The 17,591-nt window shown below is 38.1% G+C and overlaps 1 protein-coding gene across 5 annotated transcripts in view; it reads right to left on the bottom strand.

Annotated features, from left to right (window-relative positions):
* PDE8B (phosphodiesterase 8B) overlaps positions 1-17,591 on the bottom strand; it is an 80,805-nt gene that overhangs the window by 25,856 nt on the left and 37,358 nt on the right. For 3 of the 5 annotated variants that reach the window (XM_061475729.1, XM_061475725.1, XM_061475726.1), the window contains exons 2-6: positions 14,542-14,601; positions 9,550-9,740; positions 8,211-8,270; positions 7,240-7,297; positions 2,426-2,514 (exon numbers count right to left, since the gene is read on the bottom strand). In XM_061475729.1, the coding sequence (XP_061331713.1) occupies positions 2,426-2,514; positions 7,240-7,297; positions 8,211-8,270; positions 9,550-9,740; positions 14,542-14,568 (425 nt within the window). In that variant the 5' untranslated portion in view covers positions 14,569-14,601. The remainder of the gene's footprint in view (positions 1-2,425; positions 2,515-7,239; positions 7,298-8,210; positions 8,271-9,549; positions 9,741-14,541; positions 14,602-17,591) is intronic. The other 2 variants (XM_061475728.1, XM_061475727.1) reach the window with 1 other exon arrangement.

Here is a 17,591-nt window from a genome sequence, read left to right as displayed (position 1 = left end):
ACACCTGAAATATCCTGGTTTTAATTCCATTGACTAACTTTCTGAAAATACTCTCTCCCCTTTCACTTTCACAAATCTGCATAAAAGACCTACTGAAACAGCAAATAGATCATGGGCCCGGTGGAATAGACACACAGTGCAACACTTTTTCCCCCACTTAAATAAAACACACAGATGAAAGCAAATTATAGCTACACAGCAATACCAAACGCTAGTTCTGCTTTGTTTTCAGTGGCAAATTCATTTAGAGCACTTACCTAACCAGGCAGAAGTAGGGGGAGGTCCTCTGTTGCAAGACATTGACTTCTCTAAGTTATATATATGCCTTTTCAAAAAGAGTAATCTTCTAAAAGTCTACTTCATACCCGCAGATATTACAACAAATGTTGCTTATAAGCATTACTTGTGCTTGTTACATGATGAGGAGTATTTAACTATTTAACTATCCTGGGCCTGAATCTATTAAACTCTTTAAATTACTTGACTGGTCTGGGTCTGCATCTGGCAGCAGCAGTAGCAAACCCCAAAATACCACTGGTTGGGGTTTTTTTTCATAGTATTTTGCAGTGCTGCCAAGGTTTCCAAAACAGTCATGTTCAGAGGTGATGTGAATGTATATACACACATAAGTATATAGAATGTGTGTTCTCAATATACAAAAGATACTATAACACTGAATACATTTTCTATAATGTTATTATTTACATAATCAAAAAGAAGTAGGCTCACAGTTTATGTAACTACATTCAAGAGACCAAAAGCAAGCAGAATTATGAGTTGTCTAATGTTGTTTCCATAAACAATATGGATGAAAAAACTGTCAGTAGATGAAACATCACTGGAGACTGACTTTGTTTCCTTCCAGTTTTAATGAACTTTGAGATGTTTTTGGTGATGACTATACACAAACTTGCAGCAAAATGTGGTAGACAATATGAATCATGCTCCCTGTATTGGAGGTTTAATTATCTGCATTCATAATTGATACTTGCATGCATAGATGATGCTCAAACTGTATTTGCATCTTGTTTTTGAAACGAAACAAACTACAAGCATTGTGTTTATGAATGACAGCTTAATCTTTCTATATAAAACTAGTGTTTCTGATCTATGCTGGTTTAATTCAGAAGTCACTCATTTCATATTGCATTTACAACTGAACAACAAACCAAGTCAGGACCACCATAACATCTAATTAACTTCTAAAATTTCACAGGTGCTTTATTTTCCTGTTGAGTTTTGGAAAGCACCTATTAAAAATCATGGAAGCCCAAATTCTATTTTTTTTCCCCTGAAGATTGCCCTGTAATTGCACTTTGCATGTACAAATACGTAGCCACTTGAACATGAAGTCTCTTTGGGATCAGTTTGCAAATAAAACCTCACAAAAATCTATTTCTTAAACAGAAACACTGAAACCTTTAGAGAAGTGATATTATTTTCTGTGGATAGAAATGGAATTAAGTTATGCCACCGAGGTAACTACACCTCTGCGTTATGCAGCTCAGCTTCAAGGTTGGTTTTTTTTTCCATATAGTTGTATTGCAAACATATCTATGTGCATGTATACGCACCCGTATTAAACATAAAATTAGAATCTTCATATTAAAGAAAAAGTGATGATAAGAAAATTAATTTCTCACTAAGATACAAAAACTGTGTTGCTGCTTTTCCAAGTCTTGCCCAAGCAAGAAAAAGCTCAAGGTATGAAGAGCTGGATTAAGATTGCATTTAGCTGAAGCCATCATATATGAAATCTCACACACGTAAGATCAAGAATGACTTTTTGAAATTTTACTGTCATGTAAGTTTGCAGCCCATAAACCTTACCTGAGATAGCATTTTCAAAATGTTATCCTTGCAATTAAACAGGCTGAAGTTATTGTTCTGCAATATTTCTGCTAAAGGATCTTTCCCTGAATCTCATGTTGGTAAGAATGGTTGCTGAACATTGCCAAATTCCATATGGGCACCTCAAGATATATAGAATCATAGAATTGTTAGGGTTGGAAAGGGCCTTAAGATCATCCAGTTGCAACCCCCCTGCTATGGGCAGGGTCACCTCCCACTAAACCATGCCACCCAAGGCTCTGTCCAACCTGGCCTTGAACACTGCCAGGGATGGAGCATCACAAGGAAGCATCAGAAGACATATACTGCATTTTGCATTAAGAAAGGCTGTCATTTACACCACCAGTGAATGAAACATACACAGACTAAGGTTTCTCAGGGTACCAGTTACTAAGACACTTACATTGGTCCTTTACAAAATAACAGAATAAGGAAATAAGGGCATGGTATAGTATATTAGTTAAGATACAGATGAAAAACACATATATGGGCAGCTGGGAAGAAGCAGAAAATAACCTAATAAAATATGTAGACCAAGAAGTTGATGTTTGCAGTTTCTTACACTTCTACATACCGTAATTTGAACTGAGATCGCACTTCCCCATGCTCTATTTGAACCAGTTCATTGTAACAAGCAGTTATGCTGCTATTCTCCTTGAATTGCTGGAAGACAAATCAAGAGTGCATGAAATAGACTGGAATGGTTTAAAACTGTTATTTCTGTTCCTGAATCTAAAACTCTAACCTTCTAAAGAGAGCTGGCACAAGTCCAGCAAAAGGCTATGATGGTGGCTAGGCATCTCTCCTGTGAGGAAAGGCTGGAAAAGCCAGGACTGCTCTGCCAGAGAAGAGAAGGCTCAAGGCATTAAAATATCTGAAGAGACTGCGAGTGCCCACTAACAGAACCAGAAGGTAACGGGCACAAACAGAAACACAGGAGGTTCCCTCTGAACATCAGGAAGTAGTTTTTTTGACTGTGAGGGCTGCTAAGAACTGGCACAGGTTGCTCAGTCTCCATTCTTGGAGATCTTCAAAAGCTGTGCGAACATGGTCCTGGGCAACCTGCTTTAGCAGAGAGGCAGGGCAAGATGACATCAAGAGGTCCCTTCCAACCTCAACCATCCTGTGATTCTGTAGAAATAAAAAGCTTTAGTTGCACCTTTTGCATTCTTTTATCATCTTTTTCTCAAGAATGATTTTATAGTTCTTATGACAACATGGCTATCTAAATACAAAGCAGGTACAAAAATATGCTAAAACCTCAACTGTGAGTTTTCTTGTTTGGTTTTAGCAACCCAGTTAGAAACAGATAGTCTAAAAAAAAACAAAAAAAACAAACCCAGACACAGTCTCACACAAACTGGTATTGCCTTGATGTTTCATTTTCAACATATATCCTTAGTTCAGGATGGAAATGGAATAGAGACATAAAACATTTTAAAAATGTTAAAAAAAAGAAAATAAAAAAAAAAGGATATTTGATTTTTCAAGGAAATACTGCAGCTGAAGCTCAGAAGGTCAAAGTAACTTTGCTCCACAAGTAATCTCACTGAGCTGTCACTGAATTCAGAAGTGCAGAAAAGTACATAAAGTAAGAAGCAGGATGACAACAGTTAACAGACTTTTATATACTCCAGACCAGAGTGAACAGCCTCTCTTTGTAGTAAGCTGGAAGGTCTTGTGTTTGGTCCTGCTGAAATCAGAAACTTACGTTGATACAAAAGAAGTAGATTTTCTGACTTCAGTTAAAGTTTACTGCTCATTAGTAAGCTTCTGCTATGAAAAGCTAAATCACTCCTTCAGAAATACATGCACCAAGTCTACCTTTCACAGGAAATACCCCGTGTTGTCACTAGTTCTCACAGCACAGCTGCATGCAGAGTCTAGAGGCAGCACGCTAAACCTCCAAGGAACAAACAACAGCTTTAAACAAATCTATGCTTCTCTCCTGTATGAAAAATTGTTTTGGGAACCAATGGTTTAATCCCAAATTGTCAGCAAAATGTAAAAAAGTAAAATTAAAAATATCTCTTGACATGGGTCTGCTTCTCTCCTTTATGTTAAGATCTCAAAATACATCTGTAACTCTCACTTGACACACTAAGTGAATGCACGGGAAACCAAAAGGCACAATACGAAACTGACAGAAGCAAAGGTCTAGGGATGTTGTGTTTTTGCATAACAAACTGCCTGCAAACAAATGCGTCTTCTACAGCATGGCAGATTTAGATTTTCAGTTTTAGACTGCTCTTTTAAATATTCAAATATGCTTATGCTAAATTAAAACCAATATAACTCCAAATATAGCAATAATATACAAGTTAACAATGATGGCAACCTATTTCACAAACTAAACTCACTAGAACATACTAAAGCTCTTTATAAACTGAATTTTAAAGTACTGCTGTTTATTGAGAAAAATCAACCACTATCTTGGCACAAATTATTGGCTAAGAGCCAGGAACTGCAACTTGCTGAAGTGCTAAGCTGCTCTTAACTGTTGCATAGTCTTCTTCAGATATGCAGAATCTCTTTATTTAAGTTTATAGCCCTAATACCACTCGTTCACTGGTTCACTTAAATCTGAGAAATCAATTGGGACCTGAAAAAAGTACAAAGCATTTCCTTTCCTTCCCTAATCTGTGCATCTAAATGAGGCACAGGGAGATGAAAATCTATTAGCTCTCAAATATTAGAAGGCAGACAACAATACCTTCTTTTAAAAAGTTTAGTATTTATACATTACATTTTGATTTAACTAATATATACAGAAGGTGACACAAGCCTCAAGAGCCATCAGGTAGTAGGAATACGTTATTCTTTATGCTTAGCAATAAGTACTGAGTTTAATATTAAAGATTTATTTTGTTGCAAACCAGAAAGTTTTGATAGTAACTGGTCAATGAGAACCAACATGTCTTTAGGGAAAGAAGTAAAGTTCAAAACACAAGACAAGATTGTAATTGAGTAACTGCAATCATTAAGGTCCTCTGTTTGCTAATTTAAATCACAGTTAAAAATAATTCAGGATGCCAAATCACTTTACCAAATCACTGAACCAAATTAGTTCATCTTAGGTAGGTCATTACTGTAAGATTTATGAGGTTGAGAGGGAAAAAAAAAAATCAGTGTAATAAATGTGCTGCATTAACAACACCATTAAGACAAACACAGAAGGTGCTGATGATATAGGGAAAAAAATCAGAAGGTGTAATATAATGCACTTCCTTGAGAATGAGATGGAAAAAAACAGAAATGATTCAGCATAAAGAAAAATGCCAAAGGAATGTGTAAAGCTAACAGAAAAGACTCCTGAAATCTCTTTCTGTTATAAGATTTTTAGTGATTGTAGTGATCCAGGTTTGGATAGCAATCAATCATCACTGATTTCATTAGAAGAAATTAAAAATTATTTATTTAAGATTACTTAAAATATACGTAACATCTTAGCATAAACATAGAAAGATAATACTCTAAGTACACATGAAGGTAACAGAACATTTTAAAGCAGATTCAAATAAAATATTCACTGCATGAAAAACATTCATGGTTATTTACAAGAATATCTCCAAAGAAAGATTAAAGGAGTTCTTTGGAAAGAAAACCTGATGCAAAAAGTTTGGTTTTGTCTACAAAACTCTACAAAAAGGTGTCAGATTAATTGACTAGATGCACAGACTCTTTCCTAATAAGGTTGGAGATGCATTTGAAGAAGCCACCACCACAGCAATTGCATTCAGTGTTTTTTCAAGGGATGAGAATCAAGATGATGAGCAAAACCAGGAAAAATGCCAACACAAGGAATCGTGATGATGCAAAAATTAAGCTACCAGAAAGTTTGGACTCTAAAAATAAAAATAGTGAAGAGAAACTTCTAATTTGAACAGATAGGATATTCCAAAAATAAATTTCATATTATTGCTGATGAAGAGATTGTCTGAAAATATTGTCTATTTGAAGAAGGGCATTTTAAAATCTTTGTGTGCAGGGTGTGTGTGTGGGTGTGTTAATGGTTTTAGTCCCTACTGATCCCCATCCAAGTAGAAGTAATTCCTATGTCCACCCCAATGTGAAAATAGGATATTTGACATCACATGTGTTTTAAAGGATTAAAAATAATTCCATTAGGGAAATACTACATTATGCAAGCTCCCTGATAAATTTGGGACAGCTAGAAGGAATAGTCAGAGCAGCTGCTACGTGCAAAAAGATTTTACTTTCCTAGGCAGACATTGTGCCGCTGACATGTGTCGCAGAGCCTCACAGTGTCTCCTCTGGTTCTATTCAGTACTACACCTACAGTTACAATCTAGTCCACAAAACTCATTGTCCTGCACTGCTTTTGAATAAAATGCCAGACTTGAGAAGAAATAAAGATTTCTTCGAAAAGTTTTAAACCCTTTTGGTTTTTGTTTGGTTGTTTTGTTGTGGTGGCTTTTTGGGTGGGTTTTTTTGGTTTTTTTTTTTGAGAGAGGGAGAAGACTACACTAAGGAAGCACTGGCATTCTGGGGCTGACCTTTTAGCCTCAACTTTTCAAATTTTCAGGGCATCGAAGCATTTCAGAAATGCTTTTGCTTTTAATGCTTTTGCACCCACAGTACCCTTACAGGCAAGGCAAGATTTACTACCTCGTGTTGGAGATGATCTGCAAATGGTGACTCCAGTGCATGCTCTTTCTTTGTAAAGAAACTCAAGCTAAATATGAGTTAGCACAGACGCTGGACTCAATATGAGCATATTAGCCATGCATACCAACATTGGGAAAGGGTAAGAAATTGAACACAGATTTTCAGAGCTGAGAACTGCTGCCTTTCGCACTTCTTCTCCAAATCTGTTTGGGAAACAGTATGAACAGTATGTTCCCCTGAGCTGCCTGTATAGGACAGCTTCTAACACTGTCCTGAGAAGAATGGGTGCAAGTCAGCACAACAGACCTCATGACAAGAAAAGAAAATGTCTTCTTCACATCAGACGGAGCTGGAATGGGTTTGTAGTCTCTTTAGAAGAGAAATCCCAGCAATCCGAAGTGCACAGAAGTGTCTGGGTGACTAGTTAACATGCTGCGATATGCAGCACACAGTGATCAAGGTCACCCATCATCTTTTTAATGCAGTCATAAACAAAAGCCACCCACACAGACCACAAGAAGTTAACCTCAGTATTCCTGCTTATTCTGGAAGGATTAGCTAGATCACAGATTCTTCTATTTCATATGCTTCTTGGATACACTGTTGAAAAGAAAAGAATACCCAATCAATTGCCACTGGTTTCTCATAACTAAGTTTTTGACAGAAGCAAATGTATAGTTTTCAATTTGAGGAATTAGAAGTGTCTGTAACTTATGAAGCAATCATGATTACGATATTAAATATGTAATTTATACGTACCCTATCAAAGCCTGCATTAAGAAGTGGAAGAACAGAAGTTTCTTCTTCGTCAGCAGATCTACAAAACAAAAATAGACTCATAGGATCATTTTGGTTGGGAAAGGTCCTTAAGATCATTGAGTCTAACTGTTAACCTAGCACTGCCAATTCCACCACTAAACCATGTCCCTAAGCACCACATCTACATGTCTTTTAAATACCTGCAGGGAAGGTGACTCCACCACTTCCCTGGGCAGCCTGTTCCAATGCTGGATAACTCTCTCAGTGAAGAAATTTTACCTAGGATCTAATTTAAACCTCACTTGAGGCCACTTCCTCTTGTCCTGGGGAAAAGAGACCAACATACACTTTGCTACAACTTCCTTTCAGGTAGTTGTAGAGAGTAATTAAGGTCCTCTCAGAGCCTCCTTTTCTCCAGATTAATCCACCCCAGTTCCCTCAGCTGCTCCTCATCACACTTGTGCTCCAGACCCTTCACCAGCTTTGTTTCCCTTCTCTGGCCTGCTCCAGCACCTCAGTGTCTCCCTTGTTGTGAGGGGCCCAGAACTGAACATAGGATTTGAGGCGCAGCCTCACCACTGCCCTGGCCCTGCTGGCCACGCTATTGCTGATACAGGCCAGGATGCTGTTGGCCTCTTGGCTGCCTGGCCACAAGCTGGATCATGTTCAGCTCCTTCAATCAGCACCCCCAGGTCCTTTTCCATGAGCAGCTTTCCAGCCACTCTTCCCCAAGCCTGGGGCATTGCATGGGGTTGTTGTGGCTCAAGTGCAGGACTGGCACTTTGTCTTGTTGAACCTCGTACCACTGACCACAGCCCATCGATGCAGCCTATCCAGAAGGCTCTGCAGAGCCTTCCTATCCTTCAGCTGATCAACACTCCCAGCAAAATTGGTGTAGTCTGCAAATTAGTTAACTATTCTACATAACATTCTTATATTAAAAAAATCTTTTACAGAACAGTAATACTTACATGTGTGGAACCACAGCAAGTATCACAGTATGCTCTGATGGTTTTGTGGCACGAATAGATCTAAAGAAACAAATTTCTCAGTTACCCCACATGCTTTCCCGATGTTACTTTGAATATCTTCACAGAAAATATAAATGAAAACCAGGACTGAAAGACACCATTGAGGCTAGACAACGGGATATCACACTGCCAAAATCTACTTATCCCAACTTAGCCACTTAATTTCCATTTTGCTACCAGATTCCTCAGATTTTCCTCAGTGCAGTGAAGAGGCAAGAGCTCCAAAAACATAGGGCATGAACAGCAGCTCTTCAAATCCACTCTTATAACCTAGCAAAGGGTTGCCCTGTTTACTCAGCTTATTTCGGTCTGAGTGCCTTGAATGCATGGGTTGAGAAAGCTCAGTCTAAACAATGCCTTTTCAATACGTATTAGCTCATTTAAATATCTCCACCACTTTCTTCCATATTTACCAGTCCTCCTAGATACTGTAAAATTTTCTTTAAAGGGTGGAAAGTGCTTTTGGGGCATGCAAGTAAGGAAAGAGGATATAGCAGATATAGATGATAAGCTGTCATTTATGAAATGCCAAATAAAATTTTACCACTTTACTTATTACTGAGAAACTGAAAAAAATATGACCAACTATCAGAAGAACACCCCACTCACCTTTCACTGGCTAAAGATAACCTTTTTCAATCATGTCACACTGTCCTGAATAAACAGTCTTGTTCTTTTAGAAGAACTTCCATCAGCACAAGTATTTGAGCTTTAAAAAGCTCCCTGTCATACACATGGGACATTTCAGCTCAGGGTGGACTGAGTAGCACAGAATCGTGTATGGTACAAACATGCTTCAGCTGACACAGTGTATTTTAGCAAAGAATCACTTAGAGTTCTAAGTGCTTGCAACCTTAGAGCTACTAACACAGTCATGTGAACCAGAAGAGTGATGGGAACTTTTGTGAAGAGCTGGCAGTGCCTGACACAGTGAACAAACATGCACATTCCTTTGAAGCCCTACAGCTTCAGACTTTGCGGCAGCAGTAACCCAAGAAAGAAGCAGGCACAGACAGGAGGGAATAATTTCACAACAGCTCTCACTTATGCTCTGATAGAAGTCCATGATCTACAGAGACAGTTCTACAATTCAGCTTTGACAAAGTGTATTTTTTTGTATTGTTCTGCTCTTACAAATGCATGCAAACGTCCTGGCCTCAATCCCCAAACTTTCTTTTTACTGTAGGTTTTGGGCTTCTTATTTATTTATTTATTTTTAAATGTTCAGCATGTTCTGAAATTCAAGAGAAGCAAAAGAGCGTAAGATCCTTTAGGTTACCTGCAGATATCTTCTGCATCAAAACATCTGGAGTTCCTGTGATCTATAACAATTATTTCCTGGTGCTTATCAAGAAAACATTCAAGTGCTGACTCTGGAGTACGTGCAATATTGCACCTGTATCCAGCTCTGTCACAAGCCCACCAGAAACCATCACTCTGGCTGTCTTCTTTTGCAAAGATCAGCAAAACCTGCAGAGCATGCAAAACAACAGCATCACATTATGCATACAAAATAGTTTTCTGCTTGGTGCAAATCTTAACAAACTTCTGCTACACGAAAGACTGAGTCTACTTTGAAAGTGGAAAGCCTGATCTACAGACTGTAAAACAGCTGATGCAGTAACACAACTTTCTTAATAGATTATCAATAGATAATCAATAGTTAATTGCATAGGACAGATATTTAGAACAAAACTGGCTGCCAGATTATGAGTCTCTTCTATCTGACATTCAAAGTCAATCAGCAGCCACCCAGAGTAGGTAGGTACGTGTTCCAACATCACTGCCACTCTCATCAGGCCATCCCAGCTACACACACCTTTAACTGTAATGACATGTCTGAAATGTAACTGCCTTAATTATCACTCTTCAGGGACAATTAACATAACACAGTTTTATTCATTTTATCTTCTTTGATGTACAACAAAATGGAGTTAACCCATGTTCTTTCAAAACTGAAAAGAAAAACAGACAAGTAGGAATAGACAGGGCAGAGCACGGCAAGAAAACCATTCTTTCAAACATAACAATTTTTACCCAATAAATTATCTCTAATTATGTAAATATATGGGATAGTTTCAACAACCTCAAATGAACACTTAAGGAACTGCTCACACAAGATCAGTTAGGATGTGTGCAAAGGTGTTGTTCAAAAAATCAAATTGATGCTGTAGGAGGTCTGTTTGCTAACTGGCATATAGAGTAACAGAATATAGGTTGAAAACAGCTTTATTTGTGTGCTGCTTGTGTGAAAGAAAGAGCGTTTTTAAGAGGCAATGGATTTTTCATCCTTGCTGTATAATACATGTATTATCAGCATTTGAATTATATAGCTAGGAACACAAGTCACATAGACAACCCCTTCACAATTTGCTTATATTTGCCATAGCAACTGATCACTAAACAGGCCACCCTGTGTGACAGATGAAATAAAAAAGTTAATTTAGTGCAAATATGCTGTGAAAAAGAAGGCCTCAAAACTGCACAGAAAGGCAATGGGCAGAGAATTATGTATGAAACAATATCCTGTTCATTTCGGAAATAAAAGTAATCCCCTGACTTCCCTGAAAAACAAACAACTGTCTGAGCAAAATGTGAGATTTTGCCCCAAATGCCCATAGGAAATGTCAATAACCTTCTATCTGTGCTTCTCTATGAAGCTGTGATGTCACCACATGAAGTTCAACACCATCAGTCTAGAAGCCAGAAAAAGTGGCCACAATTTTTCTTGTTTCTTGAGCTGTCTGGATTGCTAACTTCTAAACAATAAACAAATCAATTAATGTTACTTTGGTGGGATAACCAGTCAAGGTTTCATTGAGCAGGGAAAGAAAATTGTATGCTTGGAATTTCCATAAGTATTAAGAAATAAGAAGTTTCAACTTATTAGAGACAGTATTTTTAATTACAGTTAAAGTAATTTAAAAAAAAAAAAGTAATTAATTACAGTTAAAGTAAGCAGATTTGAGCTACTGATACTCAACATCCAAGGCAACTGCTGTCACACTACCTAATCCCTGTTTTTTTTCCAGCCATCAAAATGCTGGGAAGGAGTGACACAGTTGAGCTGCAGACTTTGCAGATACTCAGGAAAGTCCTTACTTTCTCTTGTTTGGTTACAACTGGTATTAGTTTTATTTTGCTCCTATTTTGATCGGTACAATATGGCTCAGAAAACTGATATTTTTAGGGCACATATTTTGATATCTTCCTTCTCGATTTCCAAACTGGGAATGTTAAAAGGATTGCAAAATGTGATCATTCACCAGCTGTAAAATAATGGAGTTTAATTAAACCACCTAATATTCCACTGGTAGCTAACTATCAGTTTGTGAATCCTTCTGAGAATATTAACTTTTGAAGTTTTTTTTAAGTATTACTACCATGCTTTCTCATTAACATTTGCATGGAGCTTACTATAACCAGAAGTATATTGCAGGATATGTTCTCAAAGTCAAGATAAAAACATAACAATACATATAAACAATACCACAAGGAAAAGCTTAAATTCAATCCGTGTTTCTTGGCAACCCCCCCCATGTAGCCTCTGTCTGTGTGTGTGTGCAATTTGTCAGTAAACTGTAAAACTGTAAAAAGATCATTCTACTCAGTGCTGCCCTTGTTTAGGAGCTCTGCGACCTTCCCCTATGGAGAGCTTTACATTTGTTTGTGATTTACTGGAATTTTCACCATCTTTCTAAGTATTTGCTTTGCCCAAGTATTGCATGTCTTGTTCCCAGTTTATCATACAAACACAGAAAACAGACAGATTTGCTTTAAAGAGTTAAAAATAAAACAAGAGACACCAGCTGAGTACAGCCAGTAGGGTACCACAATAAAACTGAGAAAATTACAAACAGCAACTTAAGAAGTGAAAATAAAGTTACTTAATTATTTTTATGTTATTGTATCTCAGTAAGAGAGTCTTAAGGTGGAAAACACATAGTGGCTTTGCTCTTGTGACATTGAAAATAAGCATGGGGAGACAGTAAAATGCTGTGCATCATTATGCCTCCTTTGCAGCTCAGCAGGGAAGATGACCATCATCAGAACAGAAATGGAGTTTGATGTCAATGCTGTGAAAGAGATGGTGGCGAATGAATGTCCTAAGAAGTGAGAAAATGCAATATTTGAAGGGTGGGAAAGGAAGGAACAAACACATCCAAGCCTTGGTAAATAGTAAGGATAAGACAGGGTTTTTCATGTGCACTAAACTTTTATAAAACCCACCCTTCTCCTGTGTCCGCTGGAGAAGGTGCATTTATATGTACTTTTACCATGATCATTTCTAAGGTCTCAGAACCCAACTTGCCTATTTGCAAGTCTTGGTACAGAATCAGGCTAAACGTGCAAGCAGCATGTGAGGAGGATGTTTGGAGTGTCAGAGCTGGTAGGTTTTCTTTGGAATTTTCTCGTTGCCCCTTAAGGCGAGCAGCACCTGGGTCACAATCTAGTACAAACCAAACCAGATTTGTCCTTCAACACAGATGGATACGAAGTCCAGTGAGGAATCTATTAAAAGGTTTATGGCAGGTCACAGTCACAAGTAAGGTCACCTCTCAAGACAAAAAATACGGGCCATTTTGAGGTTGGCACAGGTGTCCTGTAACAGCATAAAACACCCGCCAGAATAAAAACAGCCGCTAAGAAAAACTCTGGTGGCAATTGTTGTAACAAAATAAATGGACTTATCAGACAATTGTGAACATGATTAAGCACCTGCAAATAGACATTTAAAATATGGTATTCAGTAGCTGTTTGCATTGCATAGAGAAACACGTAATTCCATTGTCTAGATGGAATAAAAGATTAATACACATTTTTCAAAAGCATAGATGTGTGCAATACTTGCCAAATTAGCTGAGATAATGTGGCTTGTTCCACAAAGGAGGTGAATTTACATAAAGTGTTTTCCCTTTACCGTAAATAAGTTAGCATATGGCAATGTCTTTAAGGAAAACACATCAGTTAATAGTTTTACTTCAGGTCTGCTTTCTGCTTTACTTAAGGACTTCTGTGGCAGCACCACAGATTCTCACTTGCGAACCCTAGAGACAAAGTAACATCCACACCTGACACGATACTAAGAAAAATGCCGAACAGTTAGAAAGAATGAAAACCCCATTTTCCTTTCTTATACGGAAAATCTTCCCTTATAACAGCTAAGACTAGTACTGTAATACTTTGGCAAATCGAGTTTCTACAAAGTAAAATCCTGACATAAGCAGTGAGTATATCTGTGTTTGTTAAACATCTGCTTGACATTCTCTCCGAAGATGATCACAGTCTAAAGAACATTTTTCTGTGAAGAGTTCCACACTTTTATGTTGAAATTCCTTGCAAAACCAAAGACTGGCCTACTGCTGAAGCCACTGTTCCACAGTCATCTTATGAAATACAGAGTTTCATCAGATCAAGTCATCATTAAGACTGAATGCTTAATACAGAAATAAAAATGTAAAGCTTTATGATGCATATACACATGATTTATTTTCCTTGGGAACAGCATTTCTTCCACTTGTAGGTTTTTCCTCTCACAGCCAGATACAATGAGAAAGAAGCCAACCCACAAAATGAAAAGGTGACTGGTGACTAAATGTCTCTGTGACCCAAAAAGTTAATTCAAACGAATGCTGTGTCACTACAGCAATGTTAAAGACTAAGATTATTTAATTTCCTGACATCTGAGAGCTCTAATACCCACTATAAGCTAAATTAAAAAGGAAAAAAAACAAACACTTGGCATCTGTTTACTGGCACAGGAACAAAATGTACAGAAGCAAGTGAGGGTGAGAGCTGTGCTCCTTAAGCTGAAGTTCAACCTGTATTGTTGGAGACGGTGAGATTTCTTGGATTGGTGACCTGTAGAAGCAGTTCTCTGTTTTATTGTGCAAAAACCAGCAAAACTCAAAGGGTACTTAAATTTTATAATGGAGCTTTCTCTGCTTTTGTGTATCAGAACAGAACAGATTTTAGATACAGAGAGGCAGCTCTTTCCCCTGCAGATGCACATACACACACACTCCTATTGACAGGACTTATAAAAGGAATGATTTCATGTTAATGGAAATCTAAGCACCTTGTTTACCAAGTTAATTTACTTGTACATCTCTTCTGAAGCAATCAGATATACGAAAACACCGATTACCCCTCTCACAGTCCTTGAACAAGTAAAATGAAAACATTATGCTTAACTACAGGGGTTGAACCTTCATTTCTTCATCCATTAACACTGAATTGATTGTATCAAGAAATGAAAAGAGCATCTCACCTGAACTGGATCTTGTGTCAGTCTCATGGGCCCAATTTGTACTTCTGTCGCTGAACCCTGCTAAAGAAAAGTAATACGGATATTTTTTCCCACTCTGGTTCTTAACAAGATGGCATTTTACATGCAAGAATGAAAGATCAAACAGAACCATGAAAGACTCTCAAAGGCAGGCAGACATATGACTAGCAGCACTAATACAGTTGCTTTGAAGGGTATTGTTCATGAGCATATTTTACCAAACTCCCAATTTTGTTTTATTTAAGTTAAAAATTGTAAGGTTTTAAATGAGGAAACAAGAAACACCACTTCCTTTCCCCTCTTGCCTCAACAGAGTACCTTGGTTACACAGAAGGACTTGTATTTTGCTTAGGACTACAGAAAGCTTTTTTTTTTTTTTTTTCCTGGCCAAAATTTGCTTATTCGTTTGAATGGGATACAGAACTTGTACTAAAGGTCTTGTGACATATATTCAATAATACCTTAATCGATTTGGTTAGGAAAAAAGTTACTTCTTTAGACAAGAGAACTTCTTTGGATTGCAGATTTAAAACTGTTTTTCAGAACCATAGCTTTCATTTTGCAAGAAAAAACCTGCTACCATGTGAACCATGACATTTTCAGAAGATATGAGAGCATATCATAATTTAAAGCAACTGTAAGAGAGCCAGCACATATTGGCTGTGGCTGCTTTGGTTGCCAATATTTCCTAGGAGTTGAATTATGTTAATAATTTTTGTGTCTTGATACATTTCAGTACACTTCTGTACACTACTGATTTGTTTCACTTCAGACCATTAGCCATAGAAGGTTGTTAAGCAACTGAACAATACCTATGTCCACCCACAGATGCATGTACTTAAGGAAAAGAGCCTTTGAAGCCTTAAAATACTGCTCCCCTCTTGTGTATGGAGGATTATTTGCAAGTTCGCGATCTCCAAAAGGGCAGATTCTCTGCGTTTCTGGTACCAGTTACCCCAGGTGTTGGCAAGTTAGAGCAATTGCTCCTCAAGGCAAGTAGTCTGAACGAAGCCCTAATTGTAGGCAGATTCCCAGGCTTGCTCCCTGGCACACAGGAATCCTGGAGCCTAATTTGTGCAGCATTTTTCTCTGCAGTTACTGTTAGTTTGACACTTCTGTCTAGGTGTTACCTTGTTCTTAATTTCAGTATTTTTCAAAGGAATGCATATGAACATTCGAAACGGATGAGGTTACCGGTATTCAGCTTTTTCCCGTAGAGAATACAATACTGTGTTAAGCATTAACAGCCTTGACTGCACATGAGACAGTGGTATTATGTATAGCTACAACTGACACGCTGGACTTTCATGCACCACTGAGCATCCATTCTTCTCAGCCCAACAACGTACGTCAGAAGGTGGTAACTGGCAGGACTCCAAAAGATCAAACCACAAAGCCTGCAACTGTTTTCCAAAGCAAAAACTGCCCCCAATATAAGTGTAGTTAACCTCTCCTTTTCTCATACAATAGCTTAACTTCCCACTTGAGCTCCTGCCATAGCAAAATGTAACTTAATGCCAGAAAGTGCATCAGAATAGAAACGAAAGTTAGCACCCACCACTAACCATGAGTTGTGAGTAAGGTTTGAGAAACAGCTGTCTGAAAGCTCCCGACTGCTCTTCCCACCCACCAAAAAAGAAAAACAGCACATTTACCCTCCAGTGGAGGGTCAGTACCAATGAAAAACCTTCTTTTCTTACAAGCTCTGACTGTCCCAGAATTTACTTATCAAAAGCCGAGCATCCTTCACAAAAGACAGTCGGGACACAGATATTTATATTATTATCCATTTATTAATGGGATACCAACATAGAATCATAAAAGCTTAGAATGGTTTGGGTTGGAAAGGACCTTAAGATCATCTAGTTCCAACCCCCCTGCCATGGGCAGGGGCACCTCACTCTAGACCATGTTGCCTAAGGTCCTGCCCAGCCTGGCCTTGAATGCAGCTGAATAAATGGAAGCGGGGAAGTCTATAAATACTTTTATAGAGATTCCTTTACAGGGTAGCCACTGGTCTTAGCCTGACTGTTTTAAAATAACAACAACAATAAATCCACACCACTGGGACTTGAGGTTTCTCTTCCTACTGCTTCTGTGTCAGTGTCATGAATAGAAAATACCTGAATATAAGAACCTAAAAATCAAGGTTTCTTTCTCTTCCTCCCTCCCAGTTTCCGGGTGTTCCTGCCTTTGCTAAGGGTACGAAAGCTTCATGAGATTAGAAAGCCTGAGAGCTCCAGTGTAGGTGAACTTGTCTCTATCCTGCTCTGCACAAACACAATAGGGCCAGAACCACACGGATGCAGAAAAGGTGCTGCTATACCTGAAAGATTGCCATAACCTTTTAAGTCCCTAACTTGCTCAACTTTGTTGCTTATACAATGCGTGGAAACAAATGGCAATGAACTTCAGCATAGGAAGGATTAATAAACTTCATCAGACACAGCAAAAAAGTATGTTTGAAATCCTCCTACCTGGACTTGGGGTTCTGAGTTTTTACTTTACAAGCTAGATCAAACCCTTGGATTTATATGCCCAAATTGCTCTGGGAACAAGTGACTGTCTCACTTTTCCCTTTCAAAACACAGCAACAGGATGCAGGAAGAATGAGGGCCTGGCCTTCACAAGGTCCTACAGATCTCTCTTTGGCCTGAAGGAATTAATTCCACATCTTTCTACCTCCAGAAGAGTCTGATTGTGTGGACGTTGCATATTAGTGATACCATGACCATACCTCTGTTCATTTCCTGACTTAAGTCAATATCTCATTGCTGATGATTTCCAATTTAAATAAATCTCTCATTGTGTGATTGACTGTCAGGAAGGGCTGATAGTAGATCTGGAACCTAAATCAATTAGAACAGTAGCTCATGACAAACTTTTCTGGTAAAATGGTGGATACAAGCCTGGTTCCAAAGAGGTCAGTGAGAAAACCCCAGATTTCAGTGAGCATGTTTAGAAGCAAAGAAATCATAAATAAACTAACCATGAGCAAACAATAAAAGCTGAAAAACAGTGAAGAAATTTTT

This window comes from Pezoporus flaviventris, unplaced genomic scaffold, assembly GCF_033815535.1.
Source record: "Pezoporus flaviventris isolate CSIRO_AGI_PZ_B2104156 unplaced genomic scaffold, CSIRO_AGI_Pfla_v1 ptg000090l, whole genome shotgun sequence".
Classification (NCBI taxonomy): domain Eukaryota; kingdom Metazoa; phylum Chordata; class Aves; order Psittaciformes; family Psittacidae; genus Pezoporus; species Pezoporus flaviventris.
The sequence above is the reverse complement of the archived record's forward strand: the minus strand, read 5'-3'. Positions and strand labels throughout refer to the sequence as shown.